The sequence below is a fragment of the Hesperophylax consimilis genome, chromosome 8 (assembly GCF_061612785.1).
Source record: "Hesperophylax consimilis isolate HC1 chromosome 8, BYU_Hcon_1.0, whole genome shotgun sequence".
Lineage (NCBI taxonomy): Eukaryota > Metazoa > Arthropoda > Insecta > Trichoptera > Limnephilidae > Hesperophylax > Hesperophylax consimilis.
Genome location: NC_142843.1, coordinates 28,805,092 through 28,826,900, shown reverse-complemented (window position 1 = coordinate 28,826,900; position 21,809 = coordinate 28,805,092). Strand labels below are relative to the sequence as shown.

General features: G+C 36.0%; 1 protein-coding gene across 3 annotated transcripts in view; it reads left to right on the top strand.

The window, feature by feature from the left end:
- The window catches only part of Epac (Exchange protein directly activated by cAMP), a 524,699-nt gene that overhangs the window by 498,511 nt on the left and 4,379 nt on the right, over positions 1-21,809 (top strand). For all 3 annotated transcript variants that reach the window (XM_089634072.1, XM_089634074.1, XM_089634073.1), the window contains 8 exons: positions 7,027-7,206; positions 8,966-9,145; positions 10,059-10,197; positions 13,298-13,517; positions 14,219-14,469; positions 15,928-16,232; positions 19,502-19,672; positions 20,619-20,797. In XM_089634072.1, the coding sequence (XP_089490198.1) occupies positions 7,027-7,206; positions 8,966-9,145; positions 10,059-10,197; positions 13,298-13,517; positions 14,219-14,469; positions 15,928-16,232; positions 19,502-19,672; positions 20,619-20,797 (1,625 nt within the window). The remainder of the gene's footprint in view (positions 1-7,026; positions 7,207-8,965; positions 9,146-10,058; positions 10,198-13,297; positions 13,518-14,218; positions 14,470-15,927; positions 16,233-19,501; positions 19,673-20,618; positions 20,798-21,809) is intronic.

Sequence of the window (21,809 nt, the reverse complement as noted above, 5' to 3'; positions counted from 1 at the left end):
AAGTTTTGATATATTTTTTATATGAATGAAGATTTTGACGAGTGGTCTCTTTAAGGGTTGAACATACTGAATTATAGATTTTTGGAGCAATAAAACTAATGTGTCTCTGGGCCTGTCTAGTTTTACAGTGGGGTACAACATACTCACAGGCGCCACATCTTCGACTGGAACGATTAGAATTTTTAATAAAATTGTTTGGGTGCTTGTAGATAAATTTAAGACATTGAAAACTATAGGTTTGTCTAAGGTCCAAAATATCGGTTTCCCTAAACAATTGTTTGGAGGGATAAGATTTACTTTTCTGGTACATAATCTTAATTATTGATTTTTGGGCAATTTCTAATGGTTTGAGATGATTATTGTAACTTCCTCCCCAACCAATTATTCCATAGGAAATAGATGAATGAACTAGTGCATCATAAACTAATTTTATGGTTTTTATATTAACTATATTACACATTCTTTTAAAAATATAATTTAAATATCTCAGTTTGTTAACAGTTTTTTCTATATGGCTGGTCCATTTTAGTTGAGAATCTATGGTTACACCTAAGTACTTAATATTTTTTCCTGATTTCATCTCTTTACAGTTTGTGCATGCGGTAGGGTTACAATTTACATTATGAAATCTTAAATTAAGATTAGTTTTGGGAGCTGACTTCAGTGTGTTATAGAAAGGAATACAGAGAGTTTTTTCATAATTTAAAGTAAGAAGGTTTCTATCTAGCCACTCTTTGACAATAGTAATACATTTGTTAGCCTTATTAGTTGTGTCTTCCCATGTATTTCCTTGGACTGTTATTGCAGTATCGTCAGCAAATGAGAAAATATTACCAGGTATAACAATGTTACATAAATCATTTATATAGATTAAAAAGAGTAGCGGCCCTAATACAGTCCCTTGTGGAACACCGTGTTTTACTGTATCAAAATTGCTCAAACACATTCCAATTTTTGTACATTGTTGTCGATTCGAAATGTAATTTTGTAAAAGCATGAGACATTTATTTTTAATTCCAATGTTGGATATTTTATTTAAGAGAGTACTATGGTTGACTGTGTCAAAGGCTTTCTTCAAATCTAAAAAAATTGTTAGGGTTTTAATATTTGAGTCTAGGTTAGAATAAATTCTATTGGTTAAATTAAATAAAGCATCGTCAGTGCCGAGTTTGGTTCTAAAGCCATATTGGTTAGCTGATAGGAGTGCATGAGATTCCAGAAAATCGATGATTCGTTTTTTTATACATTTTTCTAATATCTTGGACAATTGAGAAGTTAAGGTGATTGGTCTGTAGTTGTCTGTTTTACATCGAGGTCCTGATTTGTGTATTGGAATGATATTCGCAAGTTTAAATAAATCCGGGAAAATACTCTTACTGATACATGCGTTAAATATATGATGTAGTGGTTTGATTATATGTTGTTTTATGGATTTAATTGTAGCATTACTTAAGTTATCAGGACCATTTGCAGACCTAACGCTTATGTTATCAATATGGTTTGAGATTTCAACTTCTGTAATTTCCATGAATTCAGATAGTTCAGAGGTAGAATTTTTAGTCTCTAAATAGTATGAGAATACATTCTGAGAGTGTAAGCTAAGAGAAGGGTTATTGTCTATTAGGGTAGATGCAATGTTTGTGAAAAAGTGATTGAAATTGTTTGCAATATCTTCAGCATTCTCTAAGATTATATTATGTTCGGTTACAATTTTTTGGGGAATTTTGTGATCCTTTTGTTTCCTGTTTGAGATCTCATTTATGATGTTCCATGTTTTTCGTGAGTCGTTTTGTGCTTTTTGGAGTTGTTCAGAATAGTACTGTTGTTTGCATTTTTTTATAAGAGTATTAAGGTAATTTCTATATATAATATAATGGTTCCTTTTGCTGTAATTTTGTGTTTCATTGTTGGTTATGCAATGGTTTTCGTAAGTTTTGTAAGATTTGAATAGTTTATTTCTATGATGTATTGATATTATTAGACCACGTGTGATCCATGGTTTTATGTGTCTATGTTTACTTTTAGGTGGTTTTCTTTGTTCATAACATTTTTCAATGTGGTTTTGAATAATTTCATAAAAGTTATTTAGAGACATATTAGGGTCGTTATTAGAAAGCACCGAATCCCATGTTTCGGTTGTTAGTGATATGTCTTCTTCTTCTTCTTCTTCGATGGCGCTACAGCCCATATCGAGCTTTGGCCTCCTGCAACAGTCGCCTCCAACTCCTCCTGTCCTCAGCGGCTGACTTCCAGTTTGTCACCTGGAGAAGCTGTGCTGCATCCCCTCTTACCTCATCTTCCCACCTCAGTCTGGGTCTTCCCACTTTTCTCTTTCCACCTGGGTGACCAGTCAGAATTCTTTTTGGGACGCGTGTATCCGGCATTCTCTGTACATGACCAGCCCATCTCAGCCTGAGGAGTCTCATGTGTGCAGAGATGCTAGGGGCCTTATATATATCGTACAATTCTCTATTGTACCGGATACGCCACTGTTCGTCCTCTTTCACCGGTCCACATATTCTTCTCAGCACCTTTCTTTCAAAAGTATCCAGCATTTCAGCCATCTTTACTGTCAGTGTCAGCGCCTCACATCCATATGCCAATACAGTTCTTACAATGGTCTTATATATGGTTATTTTGGTTTTTCTGTGGACACTACGTGACTTAAACACTGGCACCAAAGAGAAGTATGTTTTGTTGGCTGCTGTGATTCTTCTTCTGATTTCTGCTGGATCCTCATTGTTCTCTGTCAGGCTGGAGCCCAGGTAGGTGAATTGATCGACCACTTCGTATGAGTAGTTGTCTTTAAATAGTGCACTACTTCTTCTTCTGTGCGAAGGGTTCCTGCTCTGTACCATCATTTTTGTTTTGTCAACATTAACTCGCAGTCCTACTTCCCGCGCCGCTATTTCTAAAGGGTCGAAGATCTCCTTAATGGCTGAAATCGATCTTCCGACAATGTTGATGTCATCCGCATATCCGACAACTTGACTGCTCTTGAAACAAATATTGGAGCCAGTGTCTATTAGTGTTTTTCGTATTACATGTTCGAGCACAATGTTGAAGAGAGTGGGAGCCAGACTGTCCCCCTGTTTAAGTCCCTGTGATACTGTAAATTCTTCCGACAATTCTCCGTCTATTTTGACCTGACATCTTGAGTCTGACATTGTGGCTTTTATGAGCCTAACCAATTTAGGTGGAATCTGGAATTGTAGTAGTATGTCATATAGACACTCCCGATCTATGCTATCATATGCTTGCTTGAAATCAATGAATAGTTGGTGTATGTCTATGTCAAATTCCCAGCACTTTGCCAAGATCTGTCTGACGGTGAACAGTTGGTCTGTTGTGGATCTACCGGTGCGGAAGCCTGCCTGATACTCTCCCAGTAGGTTTTCTGCATATTTATCAATTCTTTGTTTCAGTGATATGTCTAGTGAAAGGTAATTAATTTTTGTTTTTATTTCCTGCTGGTTATTGGGATCGATGTTTCTGGGAGAATTTATAACGCAATGACCGTAGAAGGTGGGATAGTGGTCTGTAATGTCAATTTTTAAGGTAGCAGATCTATTTGGGTATTTTTTTTTTGCTTTCAGAAATATGTGATCAAGACATGAATCATTAGGATGATTGGGCCTAGTAGTACTGTTCAGGTAAGATAGGTAACCTTTGGTGTACAGTAAGTTTAAGTATTCGTTTGCAGATGGATTTAGTATTGCGTTTTGTATATTTATATTAATGTCTCCCATTAAAAATGAAAAATCAAATTGATTTGAGCTATGTTCGTCAATAAAAGTTTTAATTTCGTGTATGAACAAATTTGTGGATAATGAGGGAGAGCGGTAAGCTGACAAAATAGAATACTTTTTTCCTTGAGAGGTAAAGGTTACGTGGACAGCATTTGAATATTTGAAATTTGGGCTGACAATGTTAATATTAGATATAGAATGTACATTATAAAATATGGTAATGCCATCATGAGAGGTTTGTCTAGCTGGAATTGAAAAAGAAATATAGTTTGGTAGGCTGAAAGGGATACATTCGCGCATTTGCGTTTCGGTAAGAGATATAAAATCAATTTGGAAAGATAACGAGTTTAAAAGGATACAGAACTCATCAAAATGTTTCCTAATACTTCTGATGTTCATATTTAGTACATTGAAAGATGTGTCTTCGAAGATTGAGTTTAGGTCTTGATAATTTTCGCATTCATGGTTTTCCGGGATGCTATATACTTCTAAGGAGGCCATTTTTATTGAGTCCGGGAGGTATCCAAAGAAGTTGTAGAAGTGAGGCACGGTTACTGGAGTGGAATGTCGCTCGCATCTTTGACATATATTATTGGTGAATCCTTATTTTTACGGAGAAGGACGTTCCCGTTTTTCGTCCACGCATATTGGTATGCCATTGATTTTGTTGCTCTCGCTAGCCAGAGTAATTGCTTGTTTTGTGGCGTCAGCTTTTCATTTATGTAGATAGGGTTTATCGAGGTGGAGTGATTTATATCTTTGGCGGAGAAATATCCCGCTTTCTTTTTTTGGGAAAGGATCCTGTCTTTCAATTCTTTTGTAGCCATCTTTATTGTTATACATTTCTTTAGTGAGTTGGTGTAAATGTTTATTATGGAATTATTATTTAGTAAATCTTCACACCCTATTTTTTTAAAGATGGATTCTATAGGTATTTTAGGATTTTCTTCTTTTTTAGTTTCGATTCCATTGATTTCGAGCGATGTTTCAAGGCAATTTTGTAGAGATTGATTTACAACAGATTTTAAATTTTTGTTTTCTTTTTCCACTTCCTTGATTTTTTTGTGGAGTTTATTTCTCTCTACTTCATAGTCATCAATTTTTACTGAAAGAAAGTCAATGGTCTTGGTGAGTTCGCACAGCTGGTTCTTGAGGTTTTTTACATCTTTTAATTCAGCAGAGAATTTTTTTTCTATAATTTCCGACATATCTTTTTTTAAGCTATCGATGTTTTTTTGGTTTTCAGTGTTTTGATATGCTATTTGAGACATTATGTCTTTTTTCATTACGTCCATTTTTTTTTCTAGGAACTGTATAATTTTATCTTCGCTATCCAGAATGGTTGTCTTGCCTCTGGTGGTGCTCATTGTGGATTTTTAAAAATAAGTTTATTGTTTAATTAGATGCTCTATTTTTTTTTTAATAGGGTTTCAAAAATATTACACGTTACAATACAGATTAAAATTAAATTTAAAAGAACAAAAAAAATACGGTTGAAAAAAAAAGCAGCAAAGTTTTTTTTTTTTTTTTTGGAAACTGTGGGGTTTGAACTGACTTCCCGTATTCCACGGAGAGTATTGGCGAAACGTTTATACCACCAGGCTACTGACCGCCTGTGACGTATCGATAAATAATTATAATATTAATTGTGAGGGCACAGGTCCGTTTGTATTTGTTGTAATAAAAGGTTTTGATTGAGTTTGCAAGCCGGTCACTGTCACTTCAAATTGTCACTTTAATCACTTAAAATTGTAATGACTAGGCCGTTTAGACTAAACTAAATTGGATGAATCACTTCACTGGTTTTACAGGTAAACACCAACCGTCGGTTGTTTGATTTTGGTGAGATTTTAACTATGAATTTGAGCGATTTTTGTGGAGCGATTATTTGACGTGCGCACTGTTTTAAATGTTGTTGTTGTTGTATATATATATATTATATTTGCGGCACGTTTCAGAGTGGAAGATATTCTCAGTATCACCCTGGTTTAAGACCACCATTCAGAATTGAAACGTTGCTTGAAATGACTTTGGCCCTATTTGCTGACCAGATCTGAATAGCCAGGTACTTCCCCACCTTCCTATTTCCCATCTCCTTCCCCTCCGCTCGCTACCTTCAGCCATACAACATACACTGATAAGGGATGCCATAGTCTCAATGGCTCCAGACGGTTGGGAGTAGTTGGGACTCTTGTGCGGTATCACATTAAAAAATGTAGTTTTTTGATTCTAAAACTAACTTAATAGCGACAGCAAAAATGTCTATCAACGCAGAACATTCCAATTTTGATAAAATGACTTTCACAATAATGATATTTTTTATTTAACTATGGAGAGTGGAGAGCCGCAGCCGATGTGAATCAATATTCATACCATTTCGTGCATTAATTTCATGAAAATTCTTTGATAATATGACTAGGAAGTTCTTCACAATGAAACCCTTTTAACTTTTATTTACCAATCTATATAATTTCGAAATATTTTTAATGCTTGGGTATATAATTCACCTTTAAAAAACCACATTGACGTAAATATGTCCACATTAAAACCGATTTATATTTTCCCTGAAAACGCGTTTCTATTGTTATTTCTGTTTGTTCCCAATACCTACAAAATGTTCGACTTTATTTAAATCTAGAAACTAAGTACATAGCGTTTCTAAACCAGTACAGAGTGTAGAGAAATTCTAAATAATGAGATTTATTTTGTGGATGTTGTTGATTTATTCTTTCGTGTTTATTCGGGGTTTAATATTGCGGTTTATTTGCGAATTAGGAATACAATATGCGAGAAGGTTATTTATTTTATTATTCAATACGAATTCATTGTTCCTCCGCGGGGGATATCGTAACATTTTTTTTAAAACAAGAAATTAACGACATTGAATTTGAATGGAAATAAAGCACTCTACTTAAAATTATTTGATTTAATTGACCTTGTCAGCAAAGGGAACCGATACACAATCTGCCTATCCGGTAAATCTATTGTAACAAGGATGGGGCAAATTGACACAGGCAATTCAATGAAAGCGTTAAAATATTCTTAGCTTCCAAATTGAAATCATTTACTCATATTGAATAAGTCGTGTTACAAATTATAACAACTGGTATTTATTAGGTGTTAATTTCTTCAGATATTTCAATATAATATACATATTTTGGTTTTCAACTTGTTTTTACTGTCACTGCTGTCCCCATGGGTCATTCTACAGATGAATGATCGTTCACGTAAATTCACTTGGAGTAATGGTATCTTTTTTCAAAATCTCTAATTCCAGGGCTGCCACAATCGTCCTGCGCGAGAGCAACTGCCACTTTCTGCGCGTGGACAAGGAGGACTTCAACCGCGTGCTGAGGGGCGTAGAGGCCAACACTGTGCGCCTCAAGGAGCACGGCCAGGACGTGCTGGTGCTGGAGAAGATCAGCTCGGCCCTGAAGCAAACGTTCTCGCACTTCAAGTGAGCACTGAGTCTAATGCAGTTATTATATACCTACAGAGTGGTGTTTTGGTCTACTTGGGATAACAACCTTCCAATCTAGTTCTGAACAAATTAACAAAATACCTTCTAACTTTCTGCCGATGTCCGTGTATACAAGTGTCGCCTCATTAATGATACCTATCCACTTCCTAGGATCCATTGCTGTTTTTTTTATTTATTTATCCATAATAATTTAATTACAGATGTGTTGTTCCTGTCTCACTAGTAACTCCTGTGTTGAGGGCAGGCTCAGTTTATAATATAAGTTGTAATAGTTTACAGTAGTTTATAACAAAATTACAAATAATTACAACACTGTATTATGTTTAAGTTAAAAAACAATCGGAATCGTACCTACCATTGGAAATGCAAACTGTAAATTGGTTTTAGTAAAATCTTTGATATTAGCTCTGTCTTTTTTGATGATCAAAGATTTGGTATCTGATTTATATTTAAAGTAATTTGAGTTTTGTCTAATAGCCAGTGGAAGAGCGTAGAATAGCTTTGTTGCAAAGTATTTAAAATTTCTTTGGAAAAAAGTTCTTTTGGAAAAGGATAAGTAAGAGGTTATGATATTTGGTTCTAGTATGATGTTTGGTCTCAGAATTCCTGTACTGTCTTAGTCTGCAAAGTCACATTCTTGACTTTGAGCTTCATTTTAGTGGCTCTGTCCTCCCCCATTTGGGCAATCAATCTTTTCTAGTCGATTGGCTCTCGCCTTCTGGTTATAAAGGATGATGACTAATGGATCTTATTCCTTTGTTTCTCCTGTATCTCCATATTCCTATTGCAAAACCTCGTCTTGGACCTAATATTTCATCCCGATCATTTATCATTAATAATAATGAAATTTTTCAAAACATATTTTGAAGGGGTAAAAACATCCTCTCTCTTCTACACTGTCATTAGGATGGTTGCCTTATATTTTTCCAGTTAATCTTCGTAACATTTTTAATAACTTTCCCGTTAAACTATTGTCTTACAATAAATACCCAAGGTATGATATTTATTGCATCAGTCCTTCAATGAGAACCAAAAATATTGTGCTAGGTTTTACCTGGAGTGCACGAAACTTGTCAGTCTCGCCCCGAGAGACCTTCATTCGGAACCTTAACCGTTCTTGCAATGGCCTTAGCTATATTTAGTGACAAAATCTGAAAAGCCAGGAAACCTTTTTCTTATACTGTTCTTCCCCTTTCCCGTCTTCCTTCAGCCACACAATATACCTAAAATGAGGATGCCTTAGTTCCTTTACCAGTAGGTACCAATTGAATCTCTTATAACAATTTATTTATTTTTAATGTTTACATACTACTACATACTAGGGCAAGACTTTGAAAAATCACGCGACATTATAATAATTGTAGAGATTTATGAGAAAGTATTTAAACAAAAAATCAGAATGAATGACGTTAGTATACTTAGTTAATTATGGCATATGTCAAAAGTTTTAACAAAAGAAATATTCATTTCAAAAATAGAATTATCAAATAATAAAATGATTTTGGTACCTGAATGGACCCCACAATCAGTTCCAATTTTGAAAATCAAAGTAAATCCCATTTCTAAGGGTCATTGAACCGGAGTTACAGAGACACCACCGAAAATTTATTATTTTTATTATTGTATTGTTTGGTCTTCTTTTTTTTGGTTGTGTTACTGCAGCACTATAATTTTTGATCTCAATAAAGTAATTGTTTTTTTTTTGGCTAAGGGACTTGTCAAATCTGCCTTCCAGATACACGGTGATGGCTGGAACTCCGGAGAAGATGTTGGAACACTTACTGGAGACCAGGCTGGACGGGAGGTACGGGAGGGAGGATCGGGCTGTGGCTGCCGATCCATTCCTGGATGACTTCCTCTTGACTCACATCATCTTCATCCCCACCATACGACTCATCGCAGAGCTGTCCAAATAATATCCTTTTCAAACATATATTTCAATCGATTTAAACCAAGGTGGTGGTTTCTTCTTCCTCATCAGCCTTCTGGTGGCCAGCTTTTTTTATTTTATTATTTATTAAGTTAGTTTATTTTACATTATACGTACATTAACTAATATACATACATGGTTACATTTCATTGTATATAAATTTATTTTTTTACTGTAAGCATAAAATTTTTTTAAATCCATTCATTCTTCCTTTGTTCTTCAGACTTTCAAGGATCTCATCTTACATTTTTAATCCTCTATTATACGTTAATCAGTTCAGTGAAATTTCTGGTTACATAATAAATTATATATACATTTTTACTAAAAACAATTTGATCTCTGCTTTTGATATAACTGAAAAGTCCATAAAAAGATACTAATGTTGTTGCTTCTTGTAAAGTTGGGTGAACTTTGTCATCTTTGCCATTCTCCCAAAATACTGACTCTTCATTTAGTGCCCATGTCATCATGTTAATACTAAATTAACCAAAGTTCTTCCTTTGCCATTCCCAAACTCGCGTTGTAAATTGTAGTTTTCAAATTGGTCAAAGTTTCAGCTTGTTTTAAATGGCTTTGGTCGCAGAAACTTCAATGCATTAATTACCTACGTTTTCAAAGAGTTAACTGGCTTTGGTCAGGGAATGACAAATTCCCTTAAATGAAGGGAATTTAGTCACAGTATGAAATGCCATGTTTTGTGACTCAGCAAATAGTAACATGCATGTAGCAACGGGTTATTTCAATTTGTAAAAGTTTCTGTCATTCAAAGTTTTATTTCATTATTATTAAATGAACAATTCAAAATAATTACCTTTTACTGTAGTAATTGTCCTGTTGTTAATAATAATTATATTTCTGCTTTCAAAGTATGTAATTATTTCCTTAACATTAGAAATACTTATCGGCTAGAATCTTCCAACCAAGATTCTGAATTTGTCCTGGCTTGCAAACGAAGGGTTGTGCAATTTGTGCACAAGTGGACAGAGACCAATCGACAGGCTGTTCTTGATGATCAAGCAGCTGCTGATTTCATCGAGGTAAGCCTTTGACAAGTAGTATCAATAATAAGATCCATTAAACTGGAACAGCTTTACTGGGCAGGACATGTAGGACATGTAGGATCTGACCTACCTTCTTTGTAAAGAAACTTATGGAACGAAACAGGTTTGGTAGGCCGTTGGACGGTTCAGAGGTTGATAAGAATGGTGAGAAGGTCAATAACTAGTATCGGTGGCTTCAGTGCACTATTTTTTGCATTTATGAGGAGTTGTACCGAATTCAGCAAACTCAATTAGCCAATATCCACCAATATGTGCATTTATAGAATTCACTGGTTGACAACAAAGGGGGAATTTCCCAAGAACGCTGACAAAGCGATCGAGTGTAACAGTAGGCAATGGAGTTTGAACTAGATTGTATGACACAATATTGAAGTTCAACCTCATCAGCTGTAGAAGTGGTATGAAGAATTTCTACTATATAAGGTGTAATTTTAGTCCATGTAATTCAGTAATTAAGGGCCATCTCAAAACATTTTTCGAAACTTTATGCCGATAGATGGTGTTATTTTCAATATCGTCTAATAAAACACTTTTAACACGTTATGCTTTATAATATTGAGATGAATTATTGGTTTGCGAACGTATATAAGTAATATTAATCTGTATAAATTTTTTATGGTACCTATAATTACATAATCGTAGAAAACGGCTGAAAAATACACAATTTCATTGCAAAAAATACGTACAAATGACATTTCACGCAGCTCCGCGCGCGTTGGTACAGGAAATTTTTATTTACCCAACCAAAACCATTTGCGAAAAAGACTCCATTTCAAAAAATTTACGATGTTTCGCATGAGTATGAAAGAGACACGAGATAGAGGTTTGTTCAATTCACTAAACTAAATCAATGCCTGGGAAGATTAAATAATTTATAAAAGGAGCCGGCTAGGAACAACGGTATGTGTGCCGGGAGCTGGCGTTAACTGGACCTCTTTTTTAAAGGCCGCTTTTGCTAAATGGACATAATCATACCAAGCGATGTAGGTATATACCTACATAGTAACCATGTATTCGCGCGGTTGCTTGCTTACAAATATTTCGCGAATAAGTCAAAAGGTTACACTTTTTCTTACATTTCTATGGGGCGCATTCATCAAACCAACGAAGTGGTTAGAATTGCCAGACGGAGAAACAAATTTGTCATATGCACAAGTCAGAAAGGGCTCTCGAACATCATAACATCATCTCGCATATAAATAATATAGGCATTGTTTTGAAATCAGCTCGCCACGTGCGTCGTAATATATGAGTGTCCACAAAGACGATGCCTACAGTGTGCATATGAAGTCGCCTTTTCACATTAAAAAACTTTTTGTATTTTGTAAATGGGTATATTTTATGTTCACAAATGACAAACATGTCATGTTAATAATAGTAAATCCTTTATAGGGCAGAAAGGTGATTGAAAAAAAAAAACTTTTTGTACAAATATCTTATACACGGTGTCCATAAACTAGTTGTAAAACTGCCATCACAGTAAGCGGAAAGCGTTGCCTGGGTCGTGATGGAGGAATTAGCCAGCTGTGGAATTGAACTCACGATGCCTGGCGGGAACGACGATAGTAAAAGATTTTTTATTTACTTATTTATTTATTTTTTATTCTTTTCACATATTCTGTCCATATTTCTTTTTTTTGTAAGATCCTTTTTCTTTCAATGTTTGTTTTAATATTTTGTCCGATAGCTTGAATTGGTCTACTTTGTCCAATTAATTCATCATCTTTCTCTCAGAGAAGCAGTCCTGGATTTATCCTCCTGGGTCTCGTCATTCGAACACTTGTTTTCTTTATTTCCGCGACAGTGTTTGTGGGAACTAAAAGATATAATATAAAGGCATTAAAGGAGTATAATTTTTTAGCAACATTAAATATGAATCACCCTATACCAAACGAGCGACATGGGTCATAAAATAACAAGCGTGATGGTTAGTTAGTTAGGTAGGTACCGAGAAAATATTTAAAAAATAATAAAATATTTTGAAATAATTTCATAATACCTGTATTCCGATTCGCCGTGCTGACGTTTCATCCCGTTCGCACTTAGTCTTGGATTCACTCTTTTCCCGGAATACTGATGATTCTTATAAAGGGCACGCCTCATTTTTATGGAATAACAATGCTGTACAAAATCGAAAAAAGTCACTTCAAACCGCGGCAGACAATCGACTGTTGAATGAATGAATGAGAGAATGTGAATTGGCGGGCGTCTAGCTAGTGATAGTTACAGATTTAAGAAAGTTCTAAATAATTACAACCGCTCTCACTATAATTATTATACAGTTAATTTTGCCTTTTTTACTGCGTGCCAAAACCGCAAATGTTCCTTGCGACGAGTAATACTGGAACATTCGTAAAAAAGCAAAACGAACATTCTATCAGAATAACAAATCAAGCCGCGCAAATTGACATTTTTACTGACCACTTTAACAGTTAACACCGTAGGAATGGGCTAATAGCGTGCACGTGAAACATATGGCTCGCACATATGTTTGTCTCCTTCTAACACATTCCGTTAGCACGTACTTCTAACACGGCATATATCGGCTGGCGGTGCCCGCATAAAATAATTACTTTTGTTAATTTAATTACTTGGTTATTATAAGTGATAGAACAGTGAAATTTTCGTTCGCGATAAACTCATTACGAGTATTATTTTTCGGTACTAAAATAAATAAAATATTATCTGTAGTTTTCAAATGTGGCTGAAAAATAGATTGTATGGGAATTGTCACATCTGTTTCACCTTAAGTACTTACAGTTGATATTGTTCTGTCGATAAACACACTCTATGAAATCGACATATTGTCATACTCACGCCTTGGAAATGCTGAAGCGGTAGCCAGCCAGCAATTGACAGCATAATTCTTCAGCATAGTACAGAGCCGCAACCGTGGTCTGACTTCTACAAAGGTAAAGGAACTGGATTAAGAAATCTTGAGACCACCAGGAGTGGAGGCATTTCCTAGAGGTGAAACGAATTCCAAAAATTTTATCATCGATGATGATGATAATTATAATCGATGAAATGTGAATATCCAGGTTGTCCAAACCTTTTACTGTATTTTTCCTTCCAGGAATTGGCAGGAGAAGTAGAAGCCGACTGCATCCAGTGGTCTTGTCTGGAAGAGGAGGCCAGCATCATGCATCACGTAATGTCGCAGCTGCGGCGGCGCCAGGAGGAACGCAAACTGCATGACGGCCAGAAGTGGAAGTTGCCCCCTTGCGGCCAGCCCATCAGTCTGTTCAGCGGGGCTCAGTCAGACACTAGGAATGTTATACACCCGGATGATGATAGTATGTTATATTCATACAATACACCTTTTATCTCATCTTCTTGCATGGTGCTAATTTGTTTTGCAATACTCCTAATCTCACTGACGAGAAACAATAAAAATTCACTGTACAGATCTGTAGAACTGATCTCATAAATCGAATTGTTCATTGGAACTGTAATAGTAAGTGTTTCCACCATCTGCAAGCGGTTTTATTACATACTAAAGAATTTGTATACTAACTGGAATGTTTTGGACACAGAAATTTTTTTTAAATCTTTTCTTGTTGAAAAATGTGGAAAATAAAAAAATAAAAAGTTTGGAGATAATTTTCATACAGAGAACTCTTCTAGCAAACAAAAATGTTTTTAGGTATAAAAAATCACAATCATAAATTTACAAATAAACTTTCAAATAAACACGGAACTTGAAAAATCATAAAATCTCAAAAATTTTAACAAAAGAAAAACACATTTCAAATATGGAATTATCAATTAATTAATTTTAATTATTTTCGTACCGACTTTATTGCTTGTCTGAATTGTTCACACAATCAGTTCCAGTTCACTATGGCTTCTAGTTCCAGTAGTTCCAGTTTTGAAAATTACTTAAAATCAAAAACAAATTTGAGTTCATTGCGTGTGAATAAATTCTGACGGGTATATTTCACATCATGCACTGACAACCGAAATTAGTATTTTCGATATTTATATTTCATTTCAGTCATATTCAGAGTATACTGTGCCGATCACACCTACTGCACCCTCAAGTTCCCTGTGGACACTACCGCAGAGATCATCAAGGTGAGCGCTGCAGACAAACTGAAGATGAGGCCAAACGAGGAGCTGGTTCTGGTGGAAGTCAAATCTACAGGAGAAAGGATCCCAATCAATGACAAGGACATCAGTATTCCCACGAGTTTGAGCCTGAATGGAAGGATTTTTGTGGCACCTAAGGATCATTTGGATGCACTGGTATGAACAAATTGAATATGAACCTAATTACAATTCTTATATAACATCTAACTAAAGAGTGAGACACCATACAATTTCCTACTACACCTTAATTCCTTGTTCCTAAGGATCATTTGGATGCACTGGTATTGACAATTAAATCAAACTAACTACAATAATAGATTAGGTTCATACACCACAAAATTTTCTACTACAACTTAATCCGTTGTTCCTAAGGTAATGATGTACTGGTATTGACAATTAAATCAAACTAACTACCATAAATAGATTAGGGACATTCACCACAAAAGTTCCTACTACACCTTAATCCGTTGTTCCTAAGAATAATTTGGATGTACTGGTATTGACAATTAAATAAAACTAATTACAATAATACATTAGGTACATACACCACAAAATTTTGTACTACACCTTAATCCCTTGTTCCTAAGGATCACTCAGATGCACTGATATTGACAATTAAATCAAAACTAACTACCATAAATAGATTATGTATATGCACCACAAAATATCCCATAATCCTTTGCTCCTTATGTTAGCATTCGTCTCTTTCATTTTATATGTTGTCTTGCCTTTTAATATGTAATCTCGTCTTTATTTAGCACATGAAAAAAACCTATATGTGTAGTAATTTGCTCATTTTGCGTATTTCACATATTTCTGTGATGAACCATAACCGCCTCCCAAAAGAATTATTTTCCAATAAACTTAAAAAAAAAAAAAAATCTTATGGCATTTTTAAGCCATATAATATGTTGTTCTGAAACTAGTGAGGTTTTTTAACTATTGAACAAGTGGGAAATTAGTGAACCTACATCACATAGAGAACCAAACCAAATTTCATAACAAAAGTATTTTGTTTTTTTTTTTAATTTTTTTCGTCAAATAAACGATTAGAAACTTTTGGAGCCGAGTCAACACTTCAACGCATTTTAAAAGACATAACACCTCATGGTGACCGGATAATAACTCATCAAAATGACAATTTAACACACCTATAAAAAGTCCTATAAAGTGATGAAAAAGTTATATAGGTTACATATGTAACTATTTAACCTAGTTTTTGTTTCATCACTTTATAGCACTTTTATGAGTCTGTTAAATTGTCATTTATGTAAATATAAATTTTAATATTTGTTTGTTCAAAATCTTACATCTCAAAAAAGATTGCTTTGAAATTTTGACACAACTTTGCATTCAAATACACACATGTTTTTATATACCGATATAATATAGATGTCACCTGTAATAGGTAAAAATAGCGCCATCTGTTGGACGTAATAGCAACACTCCCTATTGTTTTTCTATCTGCACAGACAGCAACACGTGGTGGGGTACAGCTAGTTAAAAATAAAATTGGTAAAACAAAGTTATAGTTTCATTTCATAATATAATGTTAAACGACAAGAGGATTGCTTTCTAAAAAAAATAGACAAATGATTGTTTATTGTATTACAGACCTGCTTAGCTGAACAAGAGGTGGCCACCCAAGGACTAGACATGGACATTGAAACCTTCAGTACCAAAGACCTGGCGTACTATATGACTTTATTTGACTGGGACCTGTTCTGGTGTGTTCACGAACACGAGCTGATCTACCACACATTCGGGAGACACCACTTCAATGAAATAACAGCTAACCTGGATGTGTTCTTGAGGAGATTCAACGAGATCCAATACTGGGTTGTGACGGAAATTCTGATGGCCACGTCTCTGAGCAAACGTGTTTCGATCCTACGGAGGATGATAAAACTTGCCGCGTAGTGAGTACACTCATTGTAATTTAAATAGCTTTAATTAATTTTAACGTCCAATTATTTATTTATCTTATTCAGGTATTTTTAAAAAGATTATTACCTTTTCATTTTTTATTTTGAAATTTTTAACTTAGAATTTGTGTGATTTTCTCTACTACCAAACTAGGCTCATGCACGTATTATGGTAGTCGAACATGATTTATGTAAAAAAAAAGAAAATTACACATATAAAACCATAATAGAATATTAAAGTGAATGACAAAAAGATATTTCAAAGAAAACGTAAAACATATTATTTAAAGTTTATACATTTTTCAATTAAAATATAAATAAGAACGAAATAAGCAGCTCAAAAACACGACCGATGCAGTTGAGCTGTAGGCAAATTCAAACTGAGTAAAATACATCGCTAACTTTCACGTTACTCGTGTTAGCTAAAAATAGAACGCTGCCGAAGTCGAAACCGGCGAGCGTCAGTCGGGCTAGCAGAAATTGGAACGCATTTGTGACTCTTTTAAAAGCATGAAGCGGTTAAATAAATATGGGATAATACAATTTAACAAACAACAGTATATTCGGCTTTGCACGCTCTCTACAAGGGGGTATATGTTGCGCAAGTCGCATATGCCGCCTCTGTTTGGGAGCATCGCCTGGATAACTGTTTAATACTTCTTGCTCTCACTAGGGGTCAGCGCACTCCCCTGCTGGCACTATCTGGGGCATATCGAACCGTTGCTTCGGACGCTTTGCCAATTTTGGCTGGTATATTACCAATCGATCTAGAAATTAGGGAGGTGTTAACGAAGCAGCGATTAATCCGTGGATCCCCGGCCAACCACCTTGGTGTCGTCCTGACACCGGGTGGACCAGGAACTCTCCCAGGACTGCTCCGAACGATGAGGGACCTGTCGCTCAAAGAGTGGCAGGTCCGTTGGGATAGGTCGAGCAAGGGAAGATGGACCTTCTCCTTCTTCCCTTCAGTTAAACTCAGAATGGAAGGGGCCTTCCTCAAACTGGACCATCACGTTACGCAGCTCCTTTCAGGACATGGGGAATTCAGGGGAAGGCTTCACAGCCTTGCCCTGTCCACCCACCCCAATTGCGCTTGTGGCAATAATTACCAGTCGGCCGAGCACATTCTGTGGCACTGTGAGATTTTGAAGGATGCCAGAGACGAAATGATAGACGGTCTGAATGTCCCCATTAGACCGGTGTGGAACACCGATCTTGTTTCTAACAGTGTGAATTTCGAATGTTTGAGGAAGTTTACTAGGATCTGGGTTGAGAGATGGCCTGTGCTTAGAGTCGTTGACTAGTGTAATAATTGGGAACCCCCGGTGTACTGCTCCTGCTCCATGACTTATTATTTTACAACTCTTTCATTATTGTATATGCTATTCTGTTTTTCTTATTTTATTATTCTTATCTTATTTCTTTTTTTTTACTGTACCAGCTGTTGCAGATGATTTCCATTCGTTTATATTTTGTTTTTTTTTTTTTTTTTAATTAACTTGTCTTGTACTTTTTAATTCTTATTTTCTGTTTTCTTTTCATATGTTTCTTTTTCCCTGTCTAAGGTTAACACACTGTTTTTCTTTTTACAGACACTGTAAGTACTCTTATATATCTGTGTTTACTAATTATCTCTCTTACTTTACTTTGTTATCTTATTCAATACTTACTGTCCTCTTTACAGACCATGCAGATCTTATTTTTACACCTTTACTTTTGTTTTTACTTATTTACCGTTGCCCTTATGTGGCACTTTTTGGATTGATTATTGTTTTTCATTTTTCCTCTTATTTTCTCTTCTTTTTACATGTATTTTTTACGGTTCTCTTTTCTTTTTTTTTTAGTAACAGCAACGAGTTTACAGGCGAGAACTGAACTCTGTTGTCTGTTTTGTTTTGTTTATTTTCCCCATTAGGGGTTGGATAACGGGCCTCGTCCCCGCATGCACGACTGGAGCTTCTTATTATTCTTTCTTACCGGGGGACTCCGCCAATCACCTGCGCCACCCCTGATGAGCGTTGGTGGTCAGAGGGGTGACTGTGCGGGCTGGGGTAACCTCCACCCTGCCTCCGACCTCCTGACGCTTCTTTCCCCTAGGTTCTTTAGGGTTTTATCCCTCTTTTTCCAATACTTATCTTCAGGGCACTACCGGGTGGTCGGCTAAGGGGTGTGGAAGTCCTGACCTGCACCAGTTGCCCCAACCACCACCAATTTCTCAACAGGACTGCCAGTCGTGGTTCGGCGAAACTCCCCCTTCACTCTATTGTTTATTTTACTTTTATGTGTTTACAGGTACTGGAATGTGGGTCCCCTCCACCAACTATCTGCCTGACACTTAATCTTGATTTTTTTGTTGTTTATTTTTCTGTGTTGTCCTTAGTACTTGTAAGCGCTTGCATACCGCTTCATAACACCGTATGCGGGGACTTTGAAGGCCTAGCTTCATTTATATAAATTGTAGAGCCTTTTATTCAAAAAAATTAGATTCATGCGAGAGCTCCGAAGGGGTGACCATAAGTCACCTATACCGGGGTGGGACAGGGTGGGTGTACCTTCAAAGTATATTTCTTCATCTCAAAAACAGTACAAATTCAAGTACAAATGCAGAAATGAAACTTTAAACAGCTCTATTGCAAAACTACAAATTTGCTCATTTGACATTGCTCTACGGGTCAAAAATGTATGTTGTGTAAATTTTTTAATATTTCTCTTTTTGTTGCTGACAATTCGTAGTGGAATTCATTATTATAATAAAATAAACAGTTTTAAAACTTTTTTCGACTGTATTTTACTTTTGACGGTAACTTGTTTCAGCCTGTTAAGGCCATCTTCAGACTGGTACAAATATTTCTTAACAATGTAGGCATTATAAGTAAGACTAGAAATTTGCTTTTGCTTCTGCGAAGTAATGAGAAAGATTGGTAATCTACTGGATTCTTGTAACGTTTCCAGGCACGAAAAAACTTTAATTTTTCTTTAGTTATATTAATTAAAGCCGCCGAATACCATGTTGGGAATTTGGTTAATTTGGTTACTTTTTTTTCTTATACGCACCAATCTGCCCGGGCTAGGAATTTGGAAGAAACCTGGAGTGGTGTAGTAATTTATAGCCATGTATTTACTACCATTTATTATTTTTATTTACTACTATTTATTACCATTTACATCAAACAGAAAGACAGATATTTAAAATAATGGCTTCAATAATATGTGATTATTTGTAAATTTATCATTTTGAACCCCTATTATTTTGATTTGTTTAGTTGCAAGGAATATCAGAACCTGAATGCATTCTTCGCTATAGTGATGGGCCTGAGCAACATGGCCATCAGTCGCCTGACGCAAACCTGGGAGAAACTTCCATCGAAATTTTGCAAAATTTACACAGAATTCGAAGCACTTATCGACCCTAGCAGAAACCACAGAGCATACAGGTAAAGTCAGCATTCTTAGTTTTGCAACTTTTATCAACTCTTTCTAGATACTTATTTTTCTTTCGAATGGTGGGGTGGCCATGGGGGTACATCTTGGTCTGCGAGCTGGTCTAGGACTTCCTCAGGAGTCGCCCCGTGAACCTCATCACTCCTACAGAGGAAAAAAGGAGCGAGCATTCGTTTACAGTATGTTCGGTGGTCTGCACCTCACCGCATTCACACATCGTCAAGTCTTTAAGGCCTCATCCCATGCGTCTGTGGGTACAATATGTGCATATTTACTTAGTAGTAGTAAAGAGCTAAAAACACAAAAAGAAGCATAATAGTAGCTAATTACGTACATATTCCTAATAAAATTAAGAGCTCAAAATTTAAAAGAAGAATAATTCAGACTTAGCAGATGCATAAATAAACAAAATATAAACAGAACTAATGGAATACTCAAGTTAACGAGGCAGTGAGAACCCAGGCTATCTCCCACTGAGCTTAGGGGCCTCCTCATATTCATATGGGGGGAGGGGGGGGTGTCTAGAGAATTTCAAAGAGAAAATTTCTCCAGAATATCTCCTTGGCTCCTGCACTGAGATTGGGGGCCTTGAACTAAGTTTGGCAGGCCCTTTTTGAATGCCAAAAACGTACAGAAAAACAACAAAAACACAGTTCCGGAGCCCACTCAGGGCTCAGGGCGTGCCCTTGTGGTAAAGATGGAAACTGATGGTGATTCACTATTTGTGAGAGTTGTGTCACTATCCCGATCTTAATACCAAGATATATTCCAACTTCTAACCTTCCCCTTTCACTTTTCCTAGCTTTATACATAATTGTAGTCTGGATGATGGACTTCAACTAATAAAAACTGATTTTACAGTGTTTGTAAATGAATAAAATTGAAATATTTCAGAGAACATTTTAACGAGTATATTATCTTGTTGCTTTTCTGTTACAGATTGAATGTGGGAAAACTTCAGCCTCCGGTCGTACCATTCATGCCGCTTCTGCTGAAAGACATGACATTCACTCACGAAGGCAATAAGAACTCTCTTAATGGATTGGTTAACTTTGAGAAGATGCACATGTTGGCGCAAACCATGCGAACTATACGATATTGCCGAAGCAGACATCTTGGTAAATAACCATCTTATGTTAACATTGTTGCCGGCCCCTCCCTTGAAGCAAATGGCACTTGGAGAAGCTTGATATTTGCCAAGTTATAAAATCTTAATCCATTATACCATTACCTGCCTTATTAAAATCTATATTTACAGTGTAGACCTTTGAAGTTGTACAAGTGGTAACAGTTTGTGAAACTGTGTGATAATAACCTACCAGAGGCGGTTCCTTGGTACGTGCATTTGTGCATTGCACTGCTTGTCTTCAATCTCCACATAACAAATTACAACGACATCTGTGCCCCAGTGATCGATGTAAGAAATTCGTAATTCCCGTCAGGTCATTATTTGAGCTATCTTCTAGTAAAAAAATCCCGCGCAAAAGCAAGCGGTCGTGCATACCCAGATATGCACAAAACCAACTTTTACCATACTACTAAAACAGCGTCGGGCAGTATCGAGACAGCCCGAAGTAGCCGAAACGGTGACATGAGCGAGACAGATTACACTCTTAACGTCAAATTACGTGTTAGAGCAGTGCAGATACATAACCCATCCGTGCATTATCGAAGTGCTTTGACGGCGAGTGAATTTTGCATCACTTTGATCATGCGTAATCCAATGCGTTTGGAATGGATTCGCTTAGAAATACTAATGTTCAATGTTAACGCAACAACATTAACACATTGGAACTCGTTCGCGGTGAAATCAAACGGTTTCGCTATATTTTCAACGATGAATTGAGTGTGTTGAAAATTTTGTATTATTTAATCAGTTATTTTACAAATATAACTTAAAAGATAGAATGAATTTCAGTAGGTGTTCCCATTCATTAATTTTCTCCACCTAAATTACAGACTAGGTACATGTTAAAAGTGAAATGCACTGCTGGTAATTACAGTCACGGGCCGCGTCTGTAACCTACATGAAGTCTTTTCATAATAGTATTTCTATTTGCTAAGGTTTTAATGCTTTTGCTAGTACTGAGTCTGTTTGGTCATTGTTTCTTTAACATACTCAATTCATTC